This window comes from Rhinopithecus roxellana, chromosome 19, assembly GCF_007565055.1.
Source record: "Rhinopithecus roxellana isolate Shanxi Qingling chromosome 19, ASM756505v1, whole genome shotgun sequence".
In the NCBI taxonomy this organism is placed as follows: Eukaryota; Metazoa; Chordata; class Mammalia; order Primates; family Cercopithecidae; genus Rhinopithecus; species Rhinopithecus roxellana.
In genome coordinates this window covers 757,346-772,158 of record NC_044567.1, presented here as the reverse complement: position 1 = coordinate 772,158, position 14,813 = coordinate 757,346, and the positions used below count along the sequence as shown (strand labels likewise).

At 35.5% G+C, this 14,813-nt stretch overlaps 1 protein-coding gene across 3 annotated transcripts in view; it reads left to right on the top strand.

Moving 5' to 3' along the window:
• The window catches only part of MAP2K4 (mitogen-activated protein kinase kinase 4), a 129,049-nt gene that overhangs the window by 88,708 nt on the left and 25,528 nt on the right, over positions 1-14,813 (top strand). For all 3 annotated transcript variants that reach the window (XM_010376128.2, XM_010376129.2, XM_030923451.1), the window contains 3 exons: positions 4,383-4,502; positions 6,963-7,014; positions 10,287-10,414. In XM_010376128.2, coding sequence (XP_010374430.1) covers positions 4,383-4,502; positions 6,963-7,014; positions 10,287-10,414 — 300 coding nt within the window. The remainder of the gene's footprint in view (positions 1-4,382; positions 4,503-6,962; positions 7,015-10,286; positions 10,415-14,813) is intronic.

Below are 14,813 nucleotides of genomic sequence, written 5' to 3'. Positions count from 1 at the left end.
TTAAAGCCCTCATCACATTTCGCTTTCCAAATCTCATCACTACCCTGAGTGTTTCCTTTAACTTGCTTGTTGGTTTAGGTCATCCATATGGGCATTTTCCCCTACATTTTACATAATACTGCTTTCTGTATTTTCACGGTTTAAGTAAATGGAATGCTAAATGCATTCTCTATTATACATTTTATTCAACATAGTTTTCAAGATTTATGTAAATATAGATTCATAATATATAGATTTAATTTATTTTAACTATGTAGTATTCTAATGATTAAAGACACCCTATTTTGTTTTATTTTTAGAAATAATCCTAACATAGATTGCTTCTAATTTTTTACAATTATAAACAGCACAAAAATGAAGAATTGTTTTTTGTGTCTCCTTGACAACTTAGGTTACAGATTATTCAGCATATGTCCCTGGAAATACAATTGCTAAATTTAATGATACCCATGTCTCCAGCTGGAGTACTGACTTACATTTCCACCAAAGTTTCTGTATCGAGAATTGTATTTGGTATCAGTCATTCCTGACTGTTAGTAGCTTATGGTTTCAGTTGTTATGGTTACCTTTTGGTCCACGTTGGCTCCTAGAGTTCAGCTATCATGTCCACACGAAGGGGAAAAAAAAAAAGGGAAGAACTAAAAGGATTTTCCTGGAGCCATGAACCAATGATTTTGTGTTGATACCTCTGTGGCTGTCTTTCTTTACATTTAAAGACCGGGAAATGTAGATTTTAGCTAGGTATATTGTGCAGAGGAAAGGGGGAATGTTTATTGAGTATACCATCAGCATTTACTGTCACAGATCTTTTACCTGGTCTGTACTAACATTTGATAATAAATGTTTAATTTTTGGCAGTTTGAAATGGTATCTCACTTTTAAAATTGCATTTCCTTGATTGGTGAGGTTCAGAATTTTTTACATGTGTTTAGGCTTTTTTTTTTTTTTTAATTGCCTTTGATATAATTACTACTAAGTTTTGTCTTTCCCTAATTAATTTAGCATAACTGTTTATTATTCAGGATGCTGATCTTTTGTTTCTTTACATCCAAATAGATGCTTTTGTCTCTCATTTTTAAACTTTTGGTATGTTCTCCTTGTTTATACAGAAGTATTCATTATAATGGGGTTAAATTTAACAGGTCTTATCCTTTGTGATTTGTTGTTTTTATGTGTGTTCTTGGGAAAAAAATTTTTTCCCACATAAAAGTCATGGAGAACTCTTAGAAAAAAAAAACTTTTGCTTTTTTGCAAAATCCATTTGGGAGTTTTTGTATATATATTTGTGAATGATTTGATGTCAGAATTTAATTTTTTTCTATATGGAAGGTCAGTTGTCCCAGCGGCATTCGTTGAATAATGCATTCTTTTACTATGATTTACTTTAACTTTTGTCATATATCAGATTTCTGTATGTGCATGAACTTTTGCATCTGTTTCTTTGGTGTATTTACCCTTTATTTGTGAGTCTTTGTGTAGTAGGTCAGTATCTCTTCTTTAAAATTATCTTAGTTATTCTTGGCTCTACTTTAATATAAGCTTTAGGGTCAGTTTGTTCAGGTCCTTGAAAATTTTGATTAGAATTTAACTGAATTCTTGGATTAATTTGGGAGAATTTGACATGCTTCTCATCTTGAGTCTTCACATTTGTAATCATGGTCTGCCACTCCATTTGTTCAGGTTGTTGTTATGTCCTTTAGTAACATTTTATATTTGTTTTCATAAAGGTTCTGCCTATTTTATTAGATATATTTCCTGATGACTTAGTTTATATTTTTATTGAGAATGATATCTTTTTAAATTTATTTTCTAATTAGTTATTATTGGTGTATGTTATTGGTTATAAATGAATCTTTAGGAACCCTTATGTTACCTTAGTAGTTGAGTTTTTCATCATTCTCTAGCTTTGTTCCCCCAATAAACCCACATTTATTAACTTCTGCATTTCAGACCTGTGGTCATCCTGTTTTCTGCTTGAGCATGACAGTTCATGCTGCTGTCACTACTTTTTCAGACAGCTCGGGGCATTTCATTTTTTAAATTCAGCTCATTACCATTGTCTTGTTCTTTGTATGACCAAAAGGAACTGTCAGAGAGATAAGAAGGTTACATCAGGTTATGTTCCTTACAAATTACAAAGACGTCTCTCTCTGGAGCTCATTGCTCTTTCCTGTCCCCCCTTCTCATCTTCAGTTCTCAGTTTGCTTCTCACCTTTATTCTCCCACTCCCATGTCCATCTTTCTCTTTTGTTTGCCCGTATTTCCCTTCCTTCTCCCTTCCATTTGGTAATATAGTTTTTAGCACCTGCCAGGCACTTTAGTTTGTGCTTTGCATATGTTAACTCATTTGCCCTTTATCACAATCTACTGAGGATGGTGGGGCAGTCTCATTTCATAGATGAGGGCATGAGAAGACCCAAGCTTATAAAAGTAGAAAGTAGGAGAGTTTGGATAATGTCAGGCGTTTCAGACTCCTAATGTCATTTTTTTTGTTGTTTTTTGTTTTTTTTTTTTCACTTTGCTGTATTATTGAGGTTCTTTCTTTCTACTGTTTTGATAAGTGGATGAGGTAAATGTGCTGTATGTCTCTAATAAAAATTTTTAGTAAACCTATTTAGATAGTGTCTCTAAAATAAAGCTATGTCTATTTTGGGTGGAGGGTGTTACTCGATCTTTCACGATAGCCTTTCTCACAGGTCTCTCTAAAGAAAAAGAGGTTTACAGAGAAGAAAGACTTAAATGCAGAAATAATAAGTAAAAGTTTACTGTGTCAAATATGCTTTACAAAAACATATTATGTATAGCCATGTAGCTAGCTATGTGAATATTCTAGAAAGTGGTCCTGTTGTAAGAGTGCATTGTAAACATTGATAAAAGAAAAACATTAGGGACACTGGATTCTATTCATGGGTAAGTGTATTGTTCTGGACAAGTAATTTTACTTTTAACAGGCATTAATCTCCTATATAATCCAAGGATAGAATTGATTATATAATTATTATATAATCGAAGGATACGATATTAGTGGGTAGAAAATCTTTGCTGTATTTATAAATAAGCAACAACATACAGAACTGTTTAAGGTAATTTTAAAAAATCATTTTGATAGTATTTTCATTTTTGTAAGGTACTTTGTAGTTCTTGTTCATCTGTGTATTCTGTACTTTTATTATAATCATGGTATCTGCTTTTATTTTTTATTTTTTCATGACTCATGCATCTCTCTCATGAACTGTATTCATTTTCAAAAATATTGATTTTAGATAATCTCTTTAATGTTGTAGTATTCCCTTTTGTGAGATAGTTCTTCGATTTCTAGTTTTGTTTTTTCTTTTTGTAATTTATGGAACATTTGTTTCAGTTACATTCCCAGACATAGGATGATTCTGTAAAATGGTATCAACACCTTTATTTCTGTTTTATTTTCAAATTGCTGTCAAATTGGTTTAAAACAATCTATAATGCAAGAAATGTTTGAATGATTCAGTTTGATGATTCTGTAAAATGGTATCAACACCTTTATTTCTGTTTTATTTTCAAATTGCTGTCAAATTGGTTTAAAACAATCTATAATGCAAGAAATGCTTGAATGATTCAGTTTGATGATTCTGTAAAATGGTATCAACACCTTTATTTCTGTTTTATTTTCAAATTGCTGTCAAATTGGTTTAAAACAATCTATAATGCAAGAAATGTTTGAATGATTCAGTTTAATTATAGCCAGCATCCAGTCGTTTAACAAGTATTTATTGAGTCTTTGCTCTGGCAGAGGTTGCATTCTAGTGGGGAATGTATATGACAAACATAATAAATAAGTAAATTACACTTTACATTAGAGGATGATGAAGGCTTTACAGAACAGAGCAGGACAGGGGAGTGCCTGGTGGGATGACTTACGCTTTACATCAGTTAAAGTAGGCCTCGCTGAGAAGGTGGCATTCGAACAGGGTCTTGAGGCATGGGATTTACTTTATATATTTTTGTTTTTGCTTTCTTTTTTTTTTGTGGCTAATTTAAGAAGTTTATGTAGTCTCTTAAGATTACTGTCATCTATCTTCATTGTTAGTAAGAATGAATGGTTTTCTACATATTTCCTATTTTTTTTCTATTTTGGCAAAATTTGAAATTTTCAAAAAAGCATAGAAGTTTTCTGTGTAAGCCTGTGCCTGTCCATGCAATTAAAGAGTGGGGAAAATTGGCTTTAACTACATTGTTTGTATTTAAATCGGTTGAAGGCTTTAATAAGAAAACAAAAATTTTGCTAGTTTAAGATTTGAAATAAACAAGAATAAGATTGCTCCTTTCTATTATATTTACATTTTAAGTAAAGGCAAGGTGATATTTAAGATATGTAAGAATAACAGATATTTGTTATTTTATAGGGTGACTGTTGGATCTGTATGGAACTCATGTCTACCTCGTTTGATAAGTTTTACAAATATGTATATAGTGTATTAGATGATGTTATTCCAGAAGAAATTTTAGGCAAAATCACTTTAGCAGTAAGTACCTGGTCTTTAAATTATTCATTGTTTATATAGTTATATAGAGATGCTGCTGGAGTTTTGAATGCACATATTTGAGTGTCACGCACAGTACCTTCCTGAAAGTAATTCATAGTGAATAACCAGAGACAAAGTTACTTCTGTGGGGTAGTTAGCACAATAGTAGTCATAATGGTCTCGATAAATACTGCCAATGTTCTTTCCCTTTGAATCTCAATGAATCATAACAGACTGTTCTGTAAATAAAACTAGAAAAAGCAATTTTCTGTTCATTTTTTCCTGTTGCTTTAACTATTTTTAAATAGGTTATATTAGCACAGTTATCCCAAAATTAAATCAGAATCACGGCAGTCTCTTTGAAGCCCCATAATTGAAGCCCTTGGACAAAGTATGTTTACTGTGATTTAAGATTTTGGTTATTCAGTCTAAACTATCTAAAATTTTGACTAGCAGTTTCAGGGACCAGTGTTACTACTAAATTTGGTTAATTCACTTTCACCAGAGTACCAAAAAAGAAAATAGGTACTTTTTTACATATGTGTTTATAGTTTTGAAAGTAAATTGGTTGATCACTTTGTTTCTTGCTCTGAATCTTTAAGTTGACAAATGTATGTACATTTTTTTCCTAAAGGAAAAACATAATTTACTTTTCATAGAGCAAAATTCATAAGATTCTTAGAAACTCCTGAGAATCTGAGCTAATGGCATGTTCTAGGTTAGTTGATATATAAACTAAATCATACAGGAAGTTGTAAAATAGATACTTTGGTTGCATGTAATTTCCCAGTTCTTCCTTACCTGCATACTACCCCTCCAATGTAGTTCACCAAGATATATATACCCTTTCAAATAATTTCATAAAAAGATTTTATGAAAATCATTTTATTTTTAAATTTTATGAAAATAATTGTATAAAATGAAGCTAACTTAGACTAGAAACTTATTCATTATTTAGCTGGGTAATGAAATTTTACAATGATTAGTTTAGCCATCTCTCTCCAATATATTAAACCAGTGGTATCTTGAAACTTGTTACTATTCGTAATAATTATAATAATAGAAAAATGACAATAGCTAATGGTTATTAAATGCTTATTTGCATCAAACTGTTTGTGACATTTAATCTTCATAGCAACTGTCTGTGGTAAATAGTGTTACCCCATCTTTATGGATGATAATCTGAAGCATAGACAGATGAAATAATTAATGTGCTTTGAAGTGTATGCGGTTATAAGTGGCAAATGATTTAAATTCAGGCAGCATGATCCCAGAACCCTGCTCTTAACCACTCTATGACAGGATGACCATGAAATTAGAAAACAGAAAATTATTTTATATATTGCAATATAAAGAGTATATACTGTAGAAAATGATTTATTCCATATTTGTGTTAGTCAAGACTTGGTGATCATTTTATATATACTAAGCACACATGTAAAATTATTTTGTGTATAGTCTTTTCTTGCTAATTAATAAACCAGCAAACACACAAGCATAGCTATTCACAATAAATTTATGTGTTCTACATTTCTCATACCTAGCAGCTTGACATCAGCAAAGACTTCATCTTACAGCAAATGGTTGGCCTGTTGTTTAGTTCTCCTTTAGTTTGAGGTTATATCTCTCTTCTTTCCCTTCCTGAATAAATGTGTAACATTCTGATCATGATCAGTGACCAGGCAACAGAATAAATTCCCACAGTTACACTAGTGAACAGAGTTACACTAGCTCTTCAAAAATCACCTTGAAGGCTTAGCAACCAATGAGGGTGGATAATTGTGAGGAACTGAGAATTTAGAAAACTTTGTATTTACTATTGGACTTAGAAATTAAAATCGATTTTGCTGCAAGTTATTACTCTTAGTTGAAATGGAACCAGCTCAGTGATCGTTGTTGTCCTGTTTTTATTTTTGAACATGTTAGAGGCCAGGCACAATGGTTCATGCCTGTAATCCCAGTAGTTTGAGAGACTGAGGCAGAAGGATCGCTTGAGCCCAGGAATTTGAGATCAGCCTGGGCAATATAGCTAGAACCTTGTCTCTACTAAAAATGTAAAAAGTTAGCCAGGCATGCATCTGTAGTCCCAGCTACTTGGGAGGCAGTGGTGGGAGCGAGACCCAGTCTCAAAACGAAAAGGGAAAAAAAATACAAGGAAATTTTAGGTTGGAGATACAAAAAAAGATAAAATTTTAAATGAATTATTAAATTATAAGTCTAAGTTACTGGGTTTGTTTGTTTGTTTGTTTTAGCCATCAGGGAACAGCATATAAAGACAACTAAACTTTTAGATCTGAAATTATTCAGTATCTTTGGATAACAAAGAAATGACAGAATATTGAAATATTAAGCTTAAAGTGTATGCAAAGGACTACATGGGATATTACTTGTTTTCAACTATTATGCTGTTTGAATAAAAAGAAACAAGTTGCTTATCCCATCTCTTCTTTTTCTCCCTAGACTGTGAAAGCACTAAACCACTTAAAAGAAAACTTGAAAATTATTCACAGAGGTGGGTATGGATTGGTATTTGCTTAATAGAAATTAACTTTTTTCTCCTAATTGATGAAACAGTTACTGAAAATTACAGTGTCACTGTATAAACTTTCCTAAAATATTCGTATTTTTAGCAAAAAATGCTTTATGTACTCTAAAGCTCTTATTACTATTTTTTTCTTTGGGATTCAATAAATTTCAGTCTATCTTAGTATGTTGGACTTAGAAACTGAAATAGATTTTGCTGCACATTGTTATTACTATTAGTTGAAAAATAATTTTTCGTTTGCCTGATAGATAATTAATGTTTTTCTGCATACAAATAAGGCATCGAGGTGGTCCTGTGGACATTCAAAGAAGAATCTGAGGGATAGTACTGTCAAGCATTTTAAACGCACGCTATCCCTGTCTGTTGTTTCTTTACATTAGAGGATGTTTCTAAATTGAGAGAAATCTTTTAATTGGTATTATAAGTTGAAATTTCTATAAAGCATGTTGGATTTGTGTAAACAGTGATCTTGCCCTTATTAGATACATATTCAAATGAAACATTTGATGTAGTTGAAGGCCAAACCTAGATAAGTAGTAACCCTGTGGGAATCCCGAATTTAATCCAGCAAATAGATGAAATGCTTGCTTTACTTATTACCGTGCTAGACTCAGGGTAATGAGGTGCTGGCTTTGAGGAAACGCACCGGGTCACTACCCCTCAGCAAATTTGTAATGGAAAAACCTAAGACAGTACATAACAGTGTGATTTAGCCTGACAGTAAATAGGAAGAAAAGTAAAAGGTCAAAATCAAGAGAAGTGAAAAATTTCTAATTCTGGGAGACAATTTCTGGTGGTTAAAGAAATTAGTGCCGGGCGCGGTGGCTCAAGCCTGTAATCCCAGCACTTTGGGAGGCCGAGACGGGCGGATCACGAGGTCAGGATATCGAGACCATCCTGGCTAACACGGTGAAACCCCATCTCTACTAAAAAATACAAAAAACTAGCCGGGCAAGGTGGCGGGCGCCTGTAGTCCCAGCTACTCGGGAGGCTGAGGCAGGAGAATGGCGTAAACCCGGGAGGCGGAGCTTGCAGTGAGCTGAGATCCGGCCACTGCACTCCAGCCTGGGCGACAGAGCGAGACTCCGTCTCAAAAAAAAAAAAAAAAAAAGAAATTAGTAATTGGGCCATTTATTTAAGTTATTTTGTTTGTGGTTGACACTAGACCGCTGAAATTAGTGAACCTTGAACATCAGTATATTTTATTTAATTTTGTTTGGCTTAATGCTTGTTAGAAATAATATTGTTTTTTCTTTTGACCTAAAATTATGTAGAGTTAGGTCCCTAGACAAAATTCATTGTTTCTCTTGTAGTTCTTCTTCTTCTTGTCTTGATTTTTTCCCCTTCTTCATTAGCTGTGTTTTATAATTGTGAGAGTAGCACCTTTGAGGCATTTGTTAGTTACCTTAGGGATACTTAGTGACTGCAGTAAAGCACCAAGGTACTGCCTGGGAAGTAGTTGAACAAAATAAAAAATCTTCAAAAGTAACTTTTGTTTTTCTCTTACTAAATAAAGTGATGAGTTTATAGCTGTCTTTTATCAGTTAGGATCAGTTAGCTTTTTTGTTGGAGTCAGTGCTTTTGATTATAAGTAATAGAAAATCCTGATAACTCTCTTTAAACTTCAAGGAAATTCATTATCTGTCATAATAAATCCAAAGAAGGGGTGGCTGAAAGCACACTATGACTAGGGGTCAAGCTTGCTCCTTTTGCTTCTGTCCTCCTCCATGTGTTAACTCTGTCCTCGGAGTAGTAACAGCTAGAGCAGTTCCCACTGTCATGTCTAGATGTGACTGCCTCTTGAAGAAGAGGTGCTCTCATGCTGTGCAGCTCTGTGGGGAATATGGAAATGCACGCTATCCCTGTCTGTTGTTTCTTCACATTAGAGGATGTTTCTAAATTGAGAGAAATCTTTTAATTGGTATTATAAGTTGAAATTTCTCTAAAGCATGCTGGATTTGTGTAAACAGTGATCTTGCCCTTATTAGATACATATTCAATACCTTTCTAACACCTTTTCTTGGCTCATTCACTAGAAGTGCCTCATGCCCTTAAACCAGCTACTATCAAGAAGCATGAGACTACCCTTATAAAACTTATACCAGCCAATAGCTAGGATTTGGAGGTGTGGCTGTTGATGAGAAGAGATACCTCAGTAAAACACAGGTTCTGTTAGAAAATATGGATGGGGCTGGGCGTGGTGGCTCACACCTGTAATCCCAGCACTTTGGAGACCAAGGCAACTGGATCACTTGAGGTCAGAAGTTTGAGACCAGCCTAGCCAACATGGTGAAACCTCATCTCTACTAAAAATACAAAAATCAGCCGGATGTGGTGGCGCATACCTGTAATCCCAGCTACTCAGGAGGCTGAAATAGGAGAACGATAGAACTTGGGAGGCAGAGGTTGCAGTGAGTGGGGATTGCGCCACTGCACTCCAGCCTGGGTGAAAAAGAGTGAGACTCTGTCTCAAAAAAAAAGAAAAGAAATTATGGATGGTTAGGAATGGATTTTTGATAGGCCCATAGCTGTTTCAATCATGGTAAGAGATCTTTACTGAATTTTTTTGTGGATCACCTTCCGAGTTACATTTAGATGTTTTCTGCATCCTATATTTTAAAACCTTACTTTTTATTCATTGAGCCAGGGTGGTGACAAGGACATGGATAGAAGGACTGAGCTATGGATAGAGAATTAGTTAGCACATACTGGTAGTGACTTGATTGTCAGTGAGAAAGGGATTTGACATTCCTTATATTTTGACTGTTATGCAATGAATCTGAACTAAATAAATGAATTTGTAAGCCTTTTGAAAATAATTTAATGCCTAAATTTCTTGTGAAATTTTTTTTTGATATTCAGTTTTAAGCACTGGCATTCAGAAAATTGTTTTCCTTTCTCATTTTCAATAGAAGAAAACCATTGTTTTTTCTGTTTTACAAATATGAAGATGTTAAGAGAAAAATCAATCCCTGTCTATATCTTATAGATAAATAAGATGTTTCGTGAAATGACTTTTGCTGTTACATTTACACAATTATAGTTATTAAAGCTACTTGTTTAAAACATGAGTAATTATTGTATGTGATAAGTGAAGATGCTTTACTTCTTATATATCTGAATTTAAGGACTTGACCACTTATGTTGTCTAAGTGTTTTCAATATTTTTGCTTAAAGTGAGGCCTTATGTAACCTAGGAAGAAGCTAATTGTATACTGGATGATATCTATGTCTTGCAGATATCAAACCTTCCAATATTCTTCTGGACAGAAGTGGGAATATTAAACTCTGTGACTTTGGCATCAGTGGACAGCTTGTGGACTCTATTGCCAAGACAAGAGATGCTGGCTGTAGGCCATACATGGCAGTAAGTGTTAAGTCCAGGCCTTCTTGTTTGATAGTCATTGCACAGAGAGCCTGTGTTCTTTTGTGCTGACCATTAGTCATGCGATTTTACCATGAAACTGCTAGAATATTTCCCTTACCCTTAGGCCCATGCTGAAGTCCTAGCATCTCCATGAAACTTTGCTAAATTATCCCAGTCAGCTCCTGTTTTCATTGTCTTGCTTTATTTCTCTTATTTGGTATTTAGCAGTTGTGGTCTTCTCTGATTATTGTTTGTTCATTATATTCAATTCAACTCATGAAGCAGATGGTAACTTCTCAGAAAGTTCCCACCATCCCTTAGTGAGACAAATGGGAAGCCTTGGGTTCATAGCAGAATTCACTATGTATTACAGAGTCTGAAGCTATATGTTTTGAATATTGTCAGTCCCTGTTTTGGGGGTAGATGAAGCACACCAACAAATGCAGAAGTTGAAGCCTTCAGTATTTTGCAACCTGGAGCCTCTTTTCCTGCAAAGAGACAGATGTACACTATCCATCCATAGATATCACACTCATCTTACCCCAGTATATTTGCCTACAGTGTTCCTACAGCCTAGATTTTGATCTATATTTGAATAAGAATTTAGTGTCTGTATTTCAGACATTTCCTGAGGTGTTGATGTCTTTCTTTAATGTTGCCATGGTTCTTTGGGGACCAGCACACTACTAAATGTGACACAGGCCAGGCGCGGTGGCTCACACCTGTCATCCCAGCACTTTGGGAGGCCCAGGCAGAAGGATCACGAGGTCAGGAGATCGAGACCATCCTGGCTAACATGGTGAAACCCCGTCTCTACTAAACATACAAAACAAAATTAGCCAGGCATGGTGATGGGCGCCTGTAGTTCCAGCTACTCGGGAGGCTGAGGCAGGAGAATGGCTTAAACCCGCAGGACAGAGCTTGCAGTGAGCCAATATTGCACCACTGCACTCCCGCCTGGGCGACAGAACGAGACTTCGTCTCAACAACAACAACAAATGCGACATGTAAGATTTTGTGGTTGTTTCTTGAGGCCTTCCTGCCAGCAGCATTTCTTTCCATCTTTGTAGGCTCTTTTCAACTAAAGATAAGCTTAGAATTGAATAAAATTTTTCTTTTTCTTTGTTTCCTCCTTGATATATATGTTTTCAAATCTAGTGCTATAAATAATAAAAAATTAAGAGTCACAGGCTAGATATTATAGGTGTTCTATATTGTTTGTGATATGTTGTTTGTGAATGGATAGGCTTAGTGCTACTACAAATTTCAACTTACTACATTTTTCAGTCCTCTTTTGGTTTTGTTATATCTTCCCATATCACTTTTTCTTCAGATGAACACGTAAAAGGGGTATGTGTGTGTGTATGTGTGGGTAGACACCTAACCTGTGTGGTAAGACCTTCTTTTAAACTTTTGGTTTTGTGGATGTTGACTGGCTGGGCAGATTTCTTGACTCAGTTTGGAAGATCATTTGTTATCGTGATAACTAGGGACAAATGGCATAATAGTTTCAAAGGCAAGAAATAAAAATAATTAGACATGGAGCACTGGGAAATGTGATTTACATATTTATTAAGGATACCCTGAGAATGAACTGAAATTGTTATCTACAGTTTTAGGGCTTGTCTCAATACTAACAGTGACTAAATGTTTTTTGTTGTGTGACACTAAGAATTATATTTGATGGAAGCAGGCTTTGAAAATGCAATTGAAGCCCAGATAAAGTAGAATACTTTGAATTCATCTTTTAAAGAAAGATGCAGACTTTCTTTAAAACAGACTTTCTTCATTCTTGTGCAGAGATATGCTTTGCAGGCCCAGGAGATGTAAGACTTCTGTTTTCCTGCTGACCTTCATCTGTGGAACACAAAGGCTGATAAACTCTTTGCCTCTAATCTTTACTGGACCAAATGAAATTCTTCTGTCCATTCTCATTCTTTCAAAGCCTATTTAGATAGGCAAGAACCTAATGTTAATTTTAAAAGGCTTCAAGTGGTTTGACTTTTCTTCACATATTGACAAAACATGTTGGAGGTATATCATTTTATTTGAGATTTATAATTGTCTTTAGTCTACAGGACTTAGGATTACTCATTAGATTGTGCAACATAAAAAAGTAAATAAAATGTAGAGTTTACACATAAATTTTCCCATAAATGGATTTCCTGTAAACATTTTCCCAACTCCATACCCTCATATAGGTATACAGTCTTATGTTGCTTAACCACGGAAATATGTTCTGAGAAGTGTGTCGTTAGGCAATTTTGTTGTGCAAAATCATAGAGTGTACGTACACAAACCTAAGATGGTATATAGCCTACTACACACACAGGCTAGATGGTGTAGCCTGTTGCTTCTAGTCTACAAGCCTATATAGCATGTTACTGTACTAAATACTGAAGGTAGTTATAGCACAACGGTAACTATTTGTGTATCTGAATATAAAAAAGATAGGTCAAAATATGGCAAAAAGGAGGTAGAGGCAACACTGCGGAGGAAAGATGGAAGACTACCAGGCTGCGGAGGAGACTGCTTTTGTCGTTGATGAGTTGAGCAGATTGTAGAAGAGGCTATAGAAAGCGCAATTAGGCCGGGCGCGGTGGCTCAAGCCTGTAATCCCAGCACTTTGGGAGGCCGAGACGGGCGGATCACGAGGTCAGGAGATCGAGACCATCCTGGCTAACATGGTGAAACCCTGTCTCTACTAAAAATACAAAAAAAAAAAAAACTAGCCGGGTGACGTGGCGGGCGCCTCTAGTCCCAGCTACTACTCGGAAGGCTGAGGCAGGAGAATGGCGTGAACCCGGGAGGCGGAGCTTGCAGTGAGCTGAGATCCGGCCACTGCACTCCAGCCTGGGCGGCAGAGCGAGACTCCGTCTCAAAAAAAAAAAAAAAAAAAAGCGCAATTGGTGGTAACGCTTATCAACACAGCAAAGTGAATCATGGACCACAAATGTAGTAGAACAAACTTCAAGCCAACTCACCAAGCTGGGAGAACCACTGAAATACGTTGTGACCTGTGTAATTATGCAAAAGAATGCAGCTGGATTACACACGGCAAGTTCCTGCTTCTGGGACAGCTCTGCTGACGGGAGCTGCACTGTGCGATGGGAGAATAAAACCATGTACTGCATCGTCGGTGCCTTTGGACTGGGTATTGGACCTCCTAGTCCAGCCGATGACCTTCCTCCGGTAGTTCATCTTCTAACACCAGCTATGAATTCAGTGAACTCTTTTCTCGTTCTTTTTAAGTCTGTTTTGTGGCACTCTCAAAATGTAGAGGAAAAAAACAAATGACTGCACTGTTACGTGAACTGTGTACTAAACTCAGATGACCCTGTAGGTCACCTGCAGCCTGCGTTGCCACTTGTCACTCTGAATATTTCTTTTCAAAGGTGCTAAAATCTGAAATCTTCTAGTGTGAAACTTGCTATCCTCTCTGAAATGATTCAAATACACTAATTTTCCATACTTTATACTTTTGTTAGAAAAAATTATTCAAATCTAAAAAAATATGATATGAAGAATAAATAATGGTTCACTGATAGAAGGCACTTATCATGAATGGAGCTTACAGGACTAGAAGTTGCTCTAGATGAGTCAGTCAGTGAGTGGTAAGTGAATTTGCAGGCCTAGGACACTACTGTAGACTTTATAAACACTGTATACTTAGGCTACACGACATTTATAAAAAATTTTTTCTTCAATAATAAATTAACCTGAGTGTACTGTAACTTTTTTACTTTATATACTTTTTCATTAACATTTTAAAAACTTTTTTGTATTAACACTTAGCTTAAAACACAGCCGTACAAAAATATTTTCTTTCTTTATATCTTTATTCCATAAGGCTATTCTGTTCACTTATTTATTCTTTTTAAACTTTTTTGTTAAAAACTAAGACATCATTCTAGGCCTATACATGGGCAGGATCGTTAATATCACTGTCTTCTACATCCACATCTTGCCCCACTGGAAGGTCCTCGGGGACAGTAACATGCGGGGAGCTGTCATCTCCTTTGGTACCAATGCCTTCTTCATAATACCTCCTTGAAAGACCTGCCAGAGGCTGTGTGATAGTTAACTTTTTTTTTAATAAGTAGAAGGACATCAGGTATAGTGTACTGTGCATAATTGTACGTGCTATACTTTTAAATGACTGGCAGTGCAATAGGTTTGTGTAAAACAGCATCACCACAAGTGTGAGTAATGTGTCGCTGTATGTTATGAGGGCTATGGTGTCATTAGGAGATAGGAATTTTTCAGCTCCATTATAACCTTATGGGACAGCCTTTGTATATGTGGTCTGTCGTTGACCAAAATGTTGTTTTGCAGCACGAGACAATTTCTGTATGTGGGTATGGATGTGCCAAACCACCTGAAAGTAAGTTGCAGATGT